This window comes from Mauremys mutica, chromosome 4 (genome assembly GCF_020497125.1).
Source record: "Mauremys mutica isolate MM-2020 ecotype Southern chromosome 4, ASM2049712v1, whole genome shotgun sequence".
Taxonomy (NCBI): Eukaryota; Metazoa; Chordata; order Testudines; family Geoemydidae; genus Mauremys; species Mauremys mutica.
Genome location: NC_059075.1, coordinates 111,584,830 through 111,598,805, shown reverse-complemented (window position 1 = coordinate 111,598,805; position 13,976 = coordinate 111,584,830). Strand labels below are relative to the sequence as shown.

General features: G+C 47.5%; 1 protein-coding gene across 2 annotated transcripts in view; it reads left to right on the top strand.

The window, feature by feature from the left end:
• The window catches only part of CD151 (CD151 molecule (Raph blood group)), a 63,749-nt gene extending 56,956 nt beyond the window's left edge, over positions 1-6,793 (top strand). For both annotated transcript variants that reach the window (XM_045013494.1, XM_045013495.1), the window contains one exon: positions 581-6,793. In XM_045013494.1, coding sequence (XP_044869429.1) covers positions 581-640 — 60 coding nt within the window. In that variant the 3' untranslated portion in view covers positions 641-6,793. The remainder of the gene's footprint in view (positions 1-580) is intronic.
• Positions 6,794-13,976: the final 7,183 nt, after the last annotated feature.

Genomic DNA, 13,976 nt, shown 5'->3' with positions numbered 1-13,976 from the left:
TTCTCTCTGGTTAAAGATTCAGGCTTTCCCAGGGGAGCAACAGTGGGATATGATCTCAGTTCCCCTTTTTCTGGCTAGTAACCGAACTGCACCAGTTGCATGTCTGTGGCTGGTTGTAGGGAGAGATGCCCTGCTTTGCTCATTGTCTCCTGCTGTTTTATTGAAACACTGAGCTTGGGTTTCCCAAATGCTCATCTCATCCACTGAGCACCCATTGCAATCAAGGTCCAATAGGAACGTTATGAGCTGCTTTCTCCTCATCCTATCTACATTCAGAATGACCCTTCCCTTGCAGGGTTCCTGGAAGTACAGTCAATTCTCAGATGCTTTAAATCCTATGGAGCCTGATTTTCCAGAGGTGCTGAATACATGCAGTTCCCAGTGACTTCAGCTGGAGTTGTGGGTGCTCAGCACTTCTGAAGATCAAGTCCTGTGTCAGACAGAGGAGTTAAACTGGCCTCTGTGAGAAGACCCAACTGGCTGATAGCTATTAACCCGTTAGGGTACATAGACCCATCTTTACACAGCTGCCCCTAAGCACACATCATGTTTCTCCATCTCTTATCTCCTCACCCTTTAGATCTTTGGAATGATCTTCACCTGCTGCTTGTACAAGAGTTTAAAGTCAGAACCATACTAGGAGCACCAGGAAATCCATCAGCTCCCCTTCTACCACCACCCTCAATGTCTGTCAACTCCACCAGCTTCTACCCAGCAGCAAAGAAACATCAGTAACTCGAGGACTTGCCTTCCTTATGAGGTGACTCTTGGATCATCCAGCACCTACCCTGCCTCTGCCAGAGAAGGCCACCCTCCTTGAGGTGGCACAGGACGGCCAGGAGTGCAGGAGTTCCCTGTGTGTTCTAGAGCAATTGAACTGCAGATTCCATTCTGCTAGAAGCTTTAACAAACCAGGCCCATGTTGCAACCTCAAAGAGAAATCATCCAAGCCCATTGGGGCCCAGCCGTTGAGGAATTGGGATTCCACACAAGAACAATGGTTTGCTCTGGCTGATAGACCACTCAGCAGTCTGTGCACCGACCATGAGGACGGATGATGTCTCTGTGCTGGGTGGGAGCCTACATCAATTCTCACATCCAGGAAGTTCCCCTTGGGCTATGCCCATGCCCTAACAGAGCTATATTCCATCTGTACCTGCTGTTGTCAGTTGCTGCCGTCACCTCTCTCCATCTCCCCAGCAGGAGGATGACCTGCCAGAACTCTCATCTTGCCTGAGGCGTAGCCGGCGGGGATTACCTTGCCCCTTCTTCCTCAAAGCCTCCATCCCACGTAGAGTCCATTGGGGTAACAGGGGCTCTTTGCCTTCAGTGACTGGAGAGGGAGTGTTCCATCATTTTCTGATTCTCTGCGATTTATATTTTATTTAGTGGCTTCCAGTGTAAATAGGAAAAATTAACTTGTCCCCTCTTGTGCTCCCTGTCTGACAGGCCTTACAGTGGGCCATGGGGGGAATGTGTTGTACCTTGCCGCATATGGGTGTTTAAATCCTTTGCCCTTTCAGTTGCCGGAATGGCCTACTGAAACACCACTCCCCAGAGAAACCCTCTTCTGTGACGAGATACTCCCCAGCCGTATGGATTAATTTCTGCCCAAGAGAGACGGGTGTGGACGCTGCGAAGGAAATGCACTAAGGGTTTTGTACAGGCCTCTCTGGATCTCATTAATCAGTTAGGCTCTAATTAAATCTGTAACCCTGCTTTCTCATTCCTCTCACTCAATAGCCTGCAGGATCAGCTTCATCTGACTGCAAAACAGACTTGGTAAATTGGTAGCACCAGGGGATGCTAGTTAACTGTCTGATTAGTGTAAATGTATCATGACTTCACTAGAATCCATGGCACTTTTCAGGGGAAAAGATGTCTGTTGCCAACATAGTCTCTCCCTATGGCTGTGAACCATGATGCCAGCTGGGTGCTAGCTTGAATTCCTGGCAGCTGCTGTGCTGCCCAGGGATATTACTTTGAATCGCCGGTGTTCCATCGGTGCTTTCAAAGGATAGACCCGGCACCCGGGCACCTGGCAGGCTTTGCACACACAAGTCAGTGCAGCTGTGAAATTTACATAGCGCCTTTAGAGACGCATGGGTGAAAATTGGGTCCTCGAATGCCCAAACTGGTAATTAGCTCTGAAGTGAAACTAAATCAGGATTGGATGCCTTTCTAAAAAAAAAAATGCGCTCAAGCTCAACCATCAGCGATAGGTTTGATGCAGGAGTGCTTCCCATCATAAGCACGCTCAGTAACCCCCTTCCATCCCAGGAATTCACTATATGAACCCAGCACAGCATCCTGTGCATGGTGACCCCTGCTCTAAAGGATTTACTATGCCCCCCCAGCACAGCAACAGATTCACTGCATTCCCTGGAGCTGGATCCTAGATGCTCTGAATAAGTTTTGTTTCACAGAGATCTCTGTGGTCCTGGTGCTAGAGGGGAGAAATCACAAGCTACTGAGGCATGTAATTTATCCCTGATGATCAGCAACTGCAAATCCCATCCCCCAAACTGGTTATTCCCCTCTCAGTCCCTTCAGAAGTTGGCCAGGAACAGCAGGTCCAGGGTGAAGTGAAGAAAGGGTGAAGTGATGAAGTGAAGTGAAAGCACATGTGGGGTTGTGCAGAAAAGTGAATAACAGGGCTGTGTGGGTTGGCCTGCTTGAAAGTCCCAGCCTAAGAGTGTCCGTGGATCCTTGGAGCCCCTTCCTCTGTCAGTAAGAGTGAACAAAGGTGGAGCGTGGGTTGGGAAAGTGCATTCACTGCAGGAGACAGTATAAACTGAGTGTCTTATTCCCTTCCTTGGCCTTTTGTTATGGAGTTTGTTGTGACTCTAGGCACATACTGAGCCCCGCAGCCAGACAGTTAACAGTTGTGGAATCCCCTACAGGGCCTGCTTTGCTCCATATACAAGAAGCCTCCTGGTAAGAGGTTTAAAAGGTGTGGGGGAAAAAAAAAATCAGGGCAGGTGCAACTGGGAATCCCCAATGCAGCAGCAACATGAAATAATTCTAGATGCTAACAGAGAGCACGGGGGAGGGGTATTTTTGCCCCCTGGGGTGGTGGAAGGGGGAAAGAGAACCTAAATTATTACAAACACTCTAAATGATAAAACTCTAAATTATTGCTCGTTTTACATTTCGGTTCCTGAGAAGTTGACTATTAACAAAAAGGAAAATACTGAGCACATTGCTTGAAGCAATAGTTCTAGTTACTTAAGTGTGTATTGCTAGTTGTCTATACCCACTCCCTGGAAGGCATACTGTCCAGAGGGAGGGAGTGACCAGGCCTTTGTCCGCTGAGCTGTTTTATATTCCCCTATGTAATATTAATGGGTTTTTTTTTAACTCAGTTTAAGTTGCTGGTCACTAGACAATAAAGCTAAAGCCTCTCTACTTATCCTTTGTAACAATACCAAAGAGATAACATGCAGTAGTGGTTATCCCAGCAGGGCTGCAGGGTCTACAGTGACAGGAAGTGTCTCGGAGAAAACAGGCCAAAGCTGGAAGCAGAGGTTCTAAGTCTGGGGGTTCACGCTCCTCAAAGGGGTTGCAAACAAATGTGAGGAAATCACAACAACCCCCCTCCTTCCCATATTGTTGAGTGGGGGTCTCCATCTGGAAAAGCGCTGATCTACAGGAGCTGGTTTTCAGAGTGCTGAGCACCCGCGGGTCCTGGGAGCTGTTGATGCTCAGCGCTCCTGGATATCTGATCCTGCACGGTGCGGAGAGCCACTAACCCCCATTGAAGCCAATACAAGTTTAGGGCACTTGGCACCTCCTGTTTCCCAACAAGAGGCCTGATCAGAGCTCATAGAAGTCTATGGGAAAACTCCCATTGGCTTCACTGGGCTTTGGCTCAGGCCCACGCTGAAGCATGTGTCTCGGGGTACGAGTGCGCATAGTATACAGTACACTCTGTAAATAACAAGGGCTGAATAAATAGTGAGCATGGGACAGGATAAAAAAAACCTGCTGGACCCAGCTGGTCCTTCAACCTGACCAAGTTGATCTGGGAGAATAGAGTGGGAAGCAGGAGACAAATTAGTTCCATGACGCTGTTTAGCCAGCTTGATAGGGGTCCAGTCCTGCAAGGTGCAGAGCAACCACAGCTCCTAAGGTAGCTGAGGACCCAGCAGCTCATGGAGTCAGGCCCTGAGTGAGCGCACACAGTGTGCCGCATGCTCCGCTTCACAGTCATTGCCCTCATGGGAACGGCCCTGCTGTCCATGACACATGCAAAGACTGACAGCTGAGGCAGCTCCTATCCAGCCCAGCGGCTAGTGCTGCTGGCTCTGGCCTGCCAGGGGCTGTGTTCAAGTCCTGGCAGCAGTAACAGGCACGATGTGCATGAGCAGTGAGTCCAACCCCTGCCAGAGAGCCCTGTTCCATGGTTAATTCTGCTCGACCGTCTGACCACCATTGCACCCACCCATGCACACTACACTTAACTGAAGTCCTCCACGTCTGGTACAGGGGCTTGCACTGGCTACTGCAGGTCAGTGGAATGCAGCACCATTGTGGTGCCATACAATGAGCTCTGCTTCTGCCTTGGGGCCTGTGCCACAGGGATGCATTCCTGTGTCTGTGGCCTGGGCACATCCGTGCCCTTGGCGTAGGTCACAGCTGTCTAGCCTCAGCCCTGGATGTGTGCACGGAGAGTGCAGGAGCAGACAAGTCTGGCAGCCTCTTTGCAGCCTAGCTTTGAGCTCACCCTGCATTTGCCTTAGGAATTGAAAATGACAACCATAAACCACAAGTGTCCCCCTTATTAGCCCTGTGCCAATGTGATAGGAGCAAAAGCCTGGAGAAATGTCCTCCTGCCATTAACATGTCTGACCACAGAGTGGCACTGTGCATCCCACATAGAGTGTCTCGCATGAAGCATTGCTGCATCCCAGCTAACTGAGCTGGGCCTAATGCAAATGGTGTAGCTTTTAGGGGGTGCACCTGCCAGGCGCCTCGCCAGACCTGAAGAGAGCATATTGCACGTAACTCCAGAAGAGTGGAAGTGGAGAGGCCTCTGCTTCTCTCCTCTGATGGAAGGAAGTTAGTCGCAGCTCTAGAAAAATGTGCATTTTCACATCACATGGTAGATTCTGTTATCGCAGACTGCGCTGAGGTTGGCCTGGGGCTTGGGGAAATGTTGCAACGTACTCAGGCCTAAAAGGGGGGACGTGAGAGCAAAAGCTTGTTCAAACCACCTTATGTAATAAATACAGCTCTTGGTTCACCCTCTGCCTGTCCTTCCCTCATGTTCCTAACTTTGTTTCCTCCCTGGGCAGTTCACATGCATTGGAACTGGCCCAGCCAGAAGTATCACACAGCACTTCCTCCACTGAGCCCCATCGGCTTGGGGTGAGCTCATTCACTTGCGCTTCCTGAGCTCAGGGTGGGCCAGTTACACTTTATTGTTACGCCTATCATGGTTCTAATTGGCTTAGCTCTTGGAGCCCAATGGGCACACAACAAAATCTCTGGTCCTTTTGGGAGTGTTGGAAAACACACCACTCTTCCTGGGATAGTCCTCATCTTCACACCTCAGGATAACCCCGCTGTCCTTCCCCATTGCCGTATGCTTCACGCTGACCCAACTGCCCCTTCCCCAGCCCCATTGTCCTCTCCTCAGTGCCATCTGCCCATACTAACCCAACTACCCCCTCCGCATTGCTATAGGCCTCACGCTAACCCAACTGCCCCCTCCGCATTGCCGTCTGCCTCACACTAACCCAGCTGCCCCCTCCGCATTGCCGTAGGCCTCACGCTAACCCAGCTGCCCCCTCCGCATTGCCGTAGGCCTCACGCTAACCCAGCTACCCCCTCCGCATTGCTGTAGGCCTCACGCTAACCCAATTGCCTTCTCACCATCTCCCAGGAGACGCCAGGCCAGGAACATGTATTGGGATCTCTGCAGAGACCCCCACTCCTCCCATGTCTCCTACTTAATCTGGAGGGTTTCCCAAGAGACCTTGTAAAGCTTGTTTCTTTTGCAGCCTATGAATTCCCTCCTTGGCATGGTTCTTGGCTGCTGCTTTCCTTGGCGCCTGTGCACAGACACTAGACCCCCCCTCCCATCTCCATCCCCACTTACTCCCTCTCTTTGACCATGGAGCTGCCCATAATATCGTTCATCCCCTCAATCAAACAGGAATTATTTTGTGGCAGTTCAAGGGCCCGTGTTATACAGGTCCGATGAGATGATCACAGTGCTCCCTTCTGGCCTTCGAATCTATGAATCTGCCTCATGCTGCTCTGTGCTTCTCTGAGTGCTCTGAGTGGGTTCAGCAAGGCACACTGCTTCATGGAGAACATGATATTGCAAGCTCTTTAGGGTATGGCTACACTTACAAATCTGCAGCGCTGGTAGTTGCAGCGCTGGTCGTCCAGCTAGTTGTAGAACGGTGCTTTTAGCCATGCCTGATGTTTTGTATAACTGTTTTTGTACTAATGTGGATGGCGGCTGACCCTGACATCGGGATTTGCGAGATATTAGCCCCTTACCAGGGCACCTGTTAGCGTTTCACGGCCAGCCGCCTGTCTTTGGTTCGCGGTGCACTGGTTAGCACAGCTGGCGCAGGGACCGAGGCGCTGCATTGGTTAGCATTGGCCAGGTGTGTGCCTGTGAGGTGCATGTGTTGCTCACTGCACCGCTGGCTAACATTGCTCACACGCGGCCCTGGGAGCTGCTATAAGATGCTAATATGGCAATTGGGCTTTTACTGTTCTGCTATTTGTAACCTGGCCTATTTCCGTGCTATTAAAGTGCAGCTGTTATAACCTCCAACTGTGTCACTTTCCTCTTTGGAGAGAGGTTACTGCAGGAAAAACTAGCTAATAAAGCTGCTCTGTTTAAAAGCCGCATCATGACTAGGGGCTGTGGCTGTGTTGGTGATATCTCCTGGCTTGCTGGGAGGCGAAGAGGAATAGACAACAGAAGATCTATGCAGAGTCCCTAGAAAAAGTACATTTTGGGGAGGTTTTATTCACTCAAACAAGCTATAGTCATATGAACAGCAGGGATGGCTGGTGCCCAACGAATGTATTCAATGAATCATTGTTCAACCATTAGGCATACAGGGGTTTTAAAATCTTCTTACTCACTGTAAAAGAAGCCTGTTCCCTGGCATCGTAACTACTGCCTACATTAAGGGAAAGAAATTCACTCACTGAGCACATTAATATCAGTTGCTTTCTCTCTTTCTAATCACTACTCCGTGGTACAGACAATAGCTTGTCAGTGCTGGGCATTTCCAGCACTCCTTGCTAGCAGCAGGCGCTATTATTCGCACTGAAGGAGAGATTCCTGCATGGCCCGGAGAGTGAGCTATGTTCCCGCATGAAATCCTGGTTCTTCTCAAGTGCTAACACTCTTGCAAACATACCCCGGGGCAGGATTTCCCAAAGCTGAGCCACCATCAGGAAAACAAATCCACTAGCATCCCCTTTCAGTTCAGCCATGTGCTGCAAAAGGCCTACCCAAAATAAGGGCTCACTCAGATTGTGTAGGTCTTCACAATATATGTCCTCTCTATTGTCACACGTTTTGGAGAGCAGAGATATAGTTAACAATGGTGGTATGTATAGTACCATCATTAGCTTCTGAATTAGCACGCATAAGAACATAAGAACAGCTGTACTGGGTCAGACCAAAGGTCCATCTAGCCCAGTATCCTGTCTACCGACAATGGCCAATGCCAGGTGCCCCAGAGGGAGTAAACCTAACAGGTAATGATCAAGTGATCTCTCTCCTGCCATCCATCTCCACCCTCTGACAAACAGAGGCTAGGGACACCATTCCTTACCCATCCTGGCTAATAGCCATTAATGGACTTAACTGGATAAATTCATGGAGGTTCTCTTTTAAACGATGTTATAGTCCTAGCCTTCACAACCTCCTCAGGCAAGGAGTTCCACAAGTTGACTGTGCGCTGTGTGAAGAAGAACTTTTATTTGTTTTAAACCTGCTGCCTATTAATTTAATTTGGTGACCCCCTAGTTCTTGTATTATGGGAATAAGTAAATAACTTTTCCTTATCTACTTTCTCCACATCACTCATGATTTTATATACCTCTATCATATCCCCCCTTAGTCTCCTCTTCCAAGCTGAAAAGTCCTAGCCTCTTTAATCTCTCCTCATATGGGACTTGTTCCAAACCCCTAATCATTTTAGTTGCCCTTCTCTGAACCTTTTCTAGTGCCAGTATAGTCACTCAATGAGGTGAAGAGAACAGCTTGGGCTTCAGCACTATTGTTTCAGGCTCTCTGCAGATTCAGGCAGACATTGCGGCATTAAGAACAGGAGTACTTGTGGCACCTTAAAGACTAACAAATTTATTGAAGCATGAGCTTTCGTGAGCTACAGCTCACTTCTTCGGATGCATAGAATGGAACACACAGACAGGAGATATTTATACATACAGAGAACATGAAAAGGTGGAAGTATGCATAACAACAGGCAGAGTCTAATCAATTGAGATGAGCTATCGTCAGCAGGAGGAAAAAAACTGTTTGAAGTGATAATTAAGATGGCCCATAGAAGGTGTGAGGAGAACTTAACATAGGGAAATAGATTCAATTAATGTAATGACCCAACCATTCCCAGTCTTTGTTTAGACCACAGGTAATTGTGTCTAGTTTGCATATTAATTCGAGTTCAGCAGTTTCTCTTTGGAGTCTGTTTTTGAAGTTTTTTTGTTGCAAAATTGCCACCTTCAAGTCTGTCACTGAGTGGTTAGAGAGGTTGAAGTGTTCTCCCACTGGTTTTTGAATGTTATGATTCCTGATGTCAGATTTGTGTCCATTTATTCTTTTGCGTAGAGACTGTCCAGTTTGGCCAATGTACATGGCAGAGGGGCATTGCTGGCACATGATGGCATATATCACGTTGGTAGATGTGCAGGTGTACGAGCCCCTGATGGCGTGCCTGATGTGATTAGGTCCTATGATGGTGTCACTGGAATGGATATGTGGACAGAGCTGGCATCGGGCTTTGTTGCAAGGATAGGTTCCTGGGTTAGTGTTTATGTTGTATGGTGTGCGGTTGCTGGTGAGTATTTGCTTCAGGTTGGGAGGCTGTCTATAAGCGAGGACTGGCCTGTCTCCCAAGATCTGTGAGAGTGAGGGATCATCTTTAAGGATAGGTTGTAAATCCTTGATGATGCGCTGGAGAGGTTTTAGTTGGGGGCTGTAGGTGATGGCTAGTGGCGTTCTGTTATTTTCTTTTTTAGGCCTTTTGCGGCATTAGTTACACTTAGGTTACGTGTTGAAGGTTTTCTTTGCAATTGTAACAGCTCGAGATGAACTCGCTAAAATGCAAGCTGAGACTCTGGAGAACACTTGGGAAGCCTGGCTCACCTGTTGGCTCACCCTATGTGCCCTCCAGGGCGGGAGTGCCCTTAATGCCATGCTGGGGCATTTACTCAGTACTGACTAAGAGGGAAGACTGCCCTGGACTGATTCGCAAGCATTATTTCTTACAGCACATGGGTGTTCTTGAAGGTCTCCATCCAAGCACTGACCTCCCTTGACCCTGCTTAGACAAGGAGCTGCACAAATAAGATATGCAATGTGCAGCCTATTTCCTTCAAACTGTTCCCCCAAAATGCTTTACAGAGTTAACTACTGTAATGAATTGGCTGGCCTATGCTGTCCTCATTCAGAACTGCTCAGCTGTGTGTCCTAGGCTATATACTGCTAGCAGCTGTGACAGATTAGATCACAGAAACCCCCTTGGGAGCTGCCACCTGATGTGCCAAGACTACTTGTTCCCTGCCAGCTCAGGACTGCAGCACCCTGTCTTGCTGAGCCAGACACTCCCGTCTGCTCCAGCACAGACCCAGGGTCTGAATTACTTGCCCCAAAGCTGCAGGTTTACTTTAAAGCAGCTCACAGAAGCGTGCTTGTCTTTAACACTCAGATGCCCAACTCCCAATGGGGTCTAAACCTAAATAAATCCGCTTTACCCTGTATAAAGCTTATGCAGGGTAAACACATAAATTGTTTGCCCTCTATAACACTGATAGAGAGACATGCATGGCTGTTTGCTCCCCCAGGTATTAACACATACTCTGAGTCAATTAATAAGTAAAAAGTGATTTTATTAAATACAGGCAGTAGGATTTAAGTGGTTCCAAGTAGTAACAGACAGAACAAAGTAAGTCACCAAGCAAAATAAAATGAAATGCGCAAATCTGTCTAATCAAACTGAATACAGATAATCTCACCCTCAGAGATGCTTCAGTAAGTTTTTACCTCAGCCTGGACACCTTCCAGGCCTGGGCACTATTCTTTCCCCTGGTACAGCTCTTGTTAGGGATTCTTCATGATGGCTCCTACCCTCCCTTTGTTCTGTTCCACCCCTTTATATATCTTTTGCATAAGGTGGGTATCCTTTGTCCCTCTGAGTTTCCACTCCCCACCAGGAACAACGAGATGGGGGGAAGCTGGTACAAATTACATGGGCCCAGTGGTCCGTGAGGGGGCCCGGCTTCATTGGCCCTGTTTAGCCTGCCTGCCCTTGCTGGGGGGGCCGGAAAATTTTTTTTCATCAGGGCCTGAACCTGCTCTCGGCAGCCCTGTCCCTGGTCACTAGAAAAGCCCCAGATTAAAGATGGATTCCAGTTCATGTAACATGATCACATGTCATTGTAAGACCCCAGACTTCATTCCTCCCAGCCTGACTCACAGGAAGGCTTGCCTGCAAACAGAGCCATCCAGTCAATTGTCCTGGTTGATGGGAGCCATTAAGATTCCAAACCACCATTAATGGCCCACACTTTGCATAATTACAATAGGCCCTCAGAGTTATATTTCATATTTCTAGTTTTAGATACAAGAGCGATACATTTATACAAATAGGATGACCACACTCAGTAGACAATAAGCTTTGTAATGATACCTTACAAGAGACCTTTTGCATGAAGCATATTCCAGTTACATTATATTCACTCATTATCAACTTTTTATAAAATCACATAGACTGCACTGTCACAGCAGCTAATGGAGATTCTTTTTCAAAACAGGGAACACAGTCCTGTGCTTTGAAAACAGGAGAAGGAGCTGGGTGAAATCCCTGCTGCTGTTGTGAAATGCTTGGGGCCACGGTGTACAGTGTAGTGACGACCACCATGTCCCAGGCAGCTGCAGATTTGTTACAATATAGTAGCAGAGGCAAGAGGGGAAAGCGAGGTTTTCAGATCAGTTCTCCTCACACATGAAATGACTCCGGCTCTCCCGCCATCCAGACCAATTTTCCATTATTCTGGCTGCCCAATCAGCAGAGGCAACACATACCTGCTGTGCTGTTGTGTGGGGGGAGGGAAAGGAGTTTGCGGTGGAAGCAGCAGAGCAACTTGTTTCCTAATTTGCTCAGAATGCAGGTTCCCACTAAAATGGCTCCCCACTAAGCGGTCACCATAGAAACCTGCTCAGGTTCTCAAAGAAGCACGGCTCCCTGCAGGGAGAGGGCCTCACTTCTACTTGAGTTCCCCTGGAGTTTTAGCTGACCTGTTCTCACACACTGGCAGCGACAAAGCACCAGCTGCTCCCCTACCTGAGGGATGTCTAGGCCGGCTGCCTCTCCCAGGAATATCCAAGCTCATCGGCAGGTCATCCCCAGCACACACATTGCTTTCTCTCCAACCTGACATGCCCAGTTTAATTTTCAAGCCAGGGCTCTGGCCACTCTGAAGCACTATATATAATCCTGCCCTATATCTTTATATTAAAAGCTTTCACACTGGTAATGGAAACATTATCCTAGCTGCTTCCCAAGGCCCTTTCATTGAAGGGAATCTCATAATCATTTATTAAGGCTCACAGCACCCATGTGAGGTATTATCTCCATTTTACCGATGGGGAAACCAAGGCACAGAGTGGCCAAATCTTGTCCAAGACCACACAGCAAGTCAGAAGCAAAGCAGGCAATGGAATCCAGAGGTCCTGAATCACAGTCATATGTGTGGATTTTCTGTAGGATCCAGTATTATAAAATGCTGTACTGTAATCGTTGGACCACATGCCCTCAGAGATACTGAGCTATTGCTTAGCTTTGATATGTCTCTCCTTTTCCTCCAAGATCTGCCTATTTAATCCACATTTAGGCCTCTCTCCACAGTTCAGATCTTCTAAACTTTTAAACCCCTTGCTTTGGATTTTCTAAGCTGTTGATGCCTGTTTTGTAATGTGAGGCACCAAAATGTAGACTGAGTGGAGTGACAGTCTTATGGGTAAGACTGGGCTGGGACTCAGGAGATCAGGATCAGTTCCTGGCTCTGCCACAGACTCCTCTTTCTTCCTTTTGCCTGTCTTGTCTATTTAGAGTTCTAGTGTCTAGCTGTATGAGTACGTGCAGCACCCGACACACTAAGGCCGCTAGGCTCTATTGCAGTACAAATAATAAATCCTATCTAAGTCAAGGTTGTAAAAAGAGCCATCCTTACCCCTCTATTCCTACAGGTACCAACCCTGGTTATATACCGCTGAAGGGCATTTTTATCTTTTTTTCCATCAGTGTCACATTGCAGACTAGCCCCACCCCTGCATTCATTTTCCACATTGCTCCTCTTGAGACAGCACTCTCCTGTTATATGTGCCTACGCTTGTGCATCACATAGTATTGTACATTTAGCTGACTCAGACCTCATCACATTTCGACTTGCCCATCTCTCTTTGTCACACTGTAATTTCCATTCAGCCTCCTCTGTTTTTCAGTCCCTTCCAGTTTTGTCTGATCCGCAAATGTGATCAATAGTGTAATTTATTCCCTCCCCCCCCCCCGGGGCCATTCTTTAAATAATATCCAGCCCAAGACTGATCTGGTGCGTCTTTGCTTCATACCTCATGCTATGTTGATGGGGTTCGGCTCAGGGTTGATTTATTTATGGTCTGTCATGTCTATAGCCATGTGACAATCGTCTCAAAAGGAATATTTCAATGATTTATCCAGATTTCAGACTCATACACCCCCTGAATCAAATAGAATGGAGCTGGATTTTTAAAATACAAACCTCCTGCAATAAAACTTTTTATTTAACTGTGGCTAAAGCCCTGGACAGGGAGTCAGGAGATTTGAGTTCATTTGCCAGCTCTGCCACAGATTTGGCCAAGTCAAAAGAGTTCTGTGCCTGTTTATGCACCTAGAAGAAGGGGACTGATTGTCATACGTGCTCAGCACCTGCCAGCTTCCTTTGCTCTTTATGGAGCTGAGGAGGGGTCAGCACCTTAGGCATCTAAACCCAGATTTTCCCAAATGGGAGCTGAGCTCACCTGAAAATCTGGCCCCACTCGTAGATGCAGCTGGGCCCTTTTGAAAAATCTGGGCATTAGTCTTTCTGTGCCTCTGTTTCCCATTTGTACAGACAGGTCTACGGGTATTTCCTTTGTCTTGTCCCTTTAGCTTGTCAGGTTTCTCTTACCATGTGCATGCACAAGGTCTAGCCCAACTCTTATCTGTCAGGGGACCTGAAAGTGCTCCTCTAATAGAAATAATAATAATAAAAATTATTGCATCGAAGCAGTTATGTAGCCATGAAAATGCTGAATGTCAACAGCATTTCTATTACATTGATTTCAATCGGGAAAACAAATCTAGTTTCAGCAAGTATTTCAATTTTTGTTCGGTGGCAAATATCGTTTTGCTTTGAGTTAATTCAGTTCTGTTTGTTTTATAGGCAGAACGTTTCTGGAATTTGTATATGAACAGAGATAAACTGTATTCTCCACACACCCTTGGAAAGTGCTTCTCTTTCTATTGCACTAGCACTAGTCCTCAGCTGAGATGGGGTCCCATTGCGCTAGGGGCTGTGCGCACACATTGTAGCACAGTGTCAGCTTGTGGGCCCTGCAGGTATCTAGCAGGAAGTAGGCTAGAGATAGAGTGGCAACAGTTTAGAATTTTTCTGAGGAAGATACTGAATCCATCATCATCCATTATGTTGCAGATGCAATTGTTAAAGAAAAGATG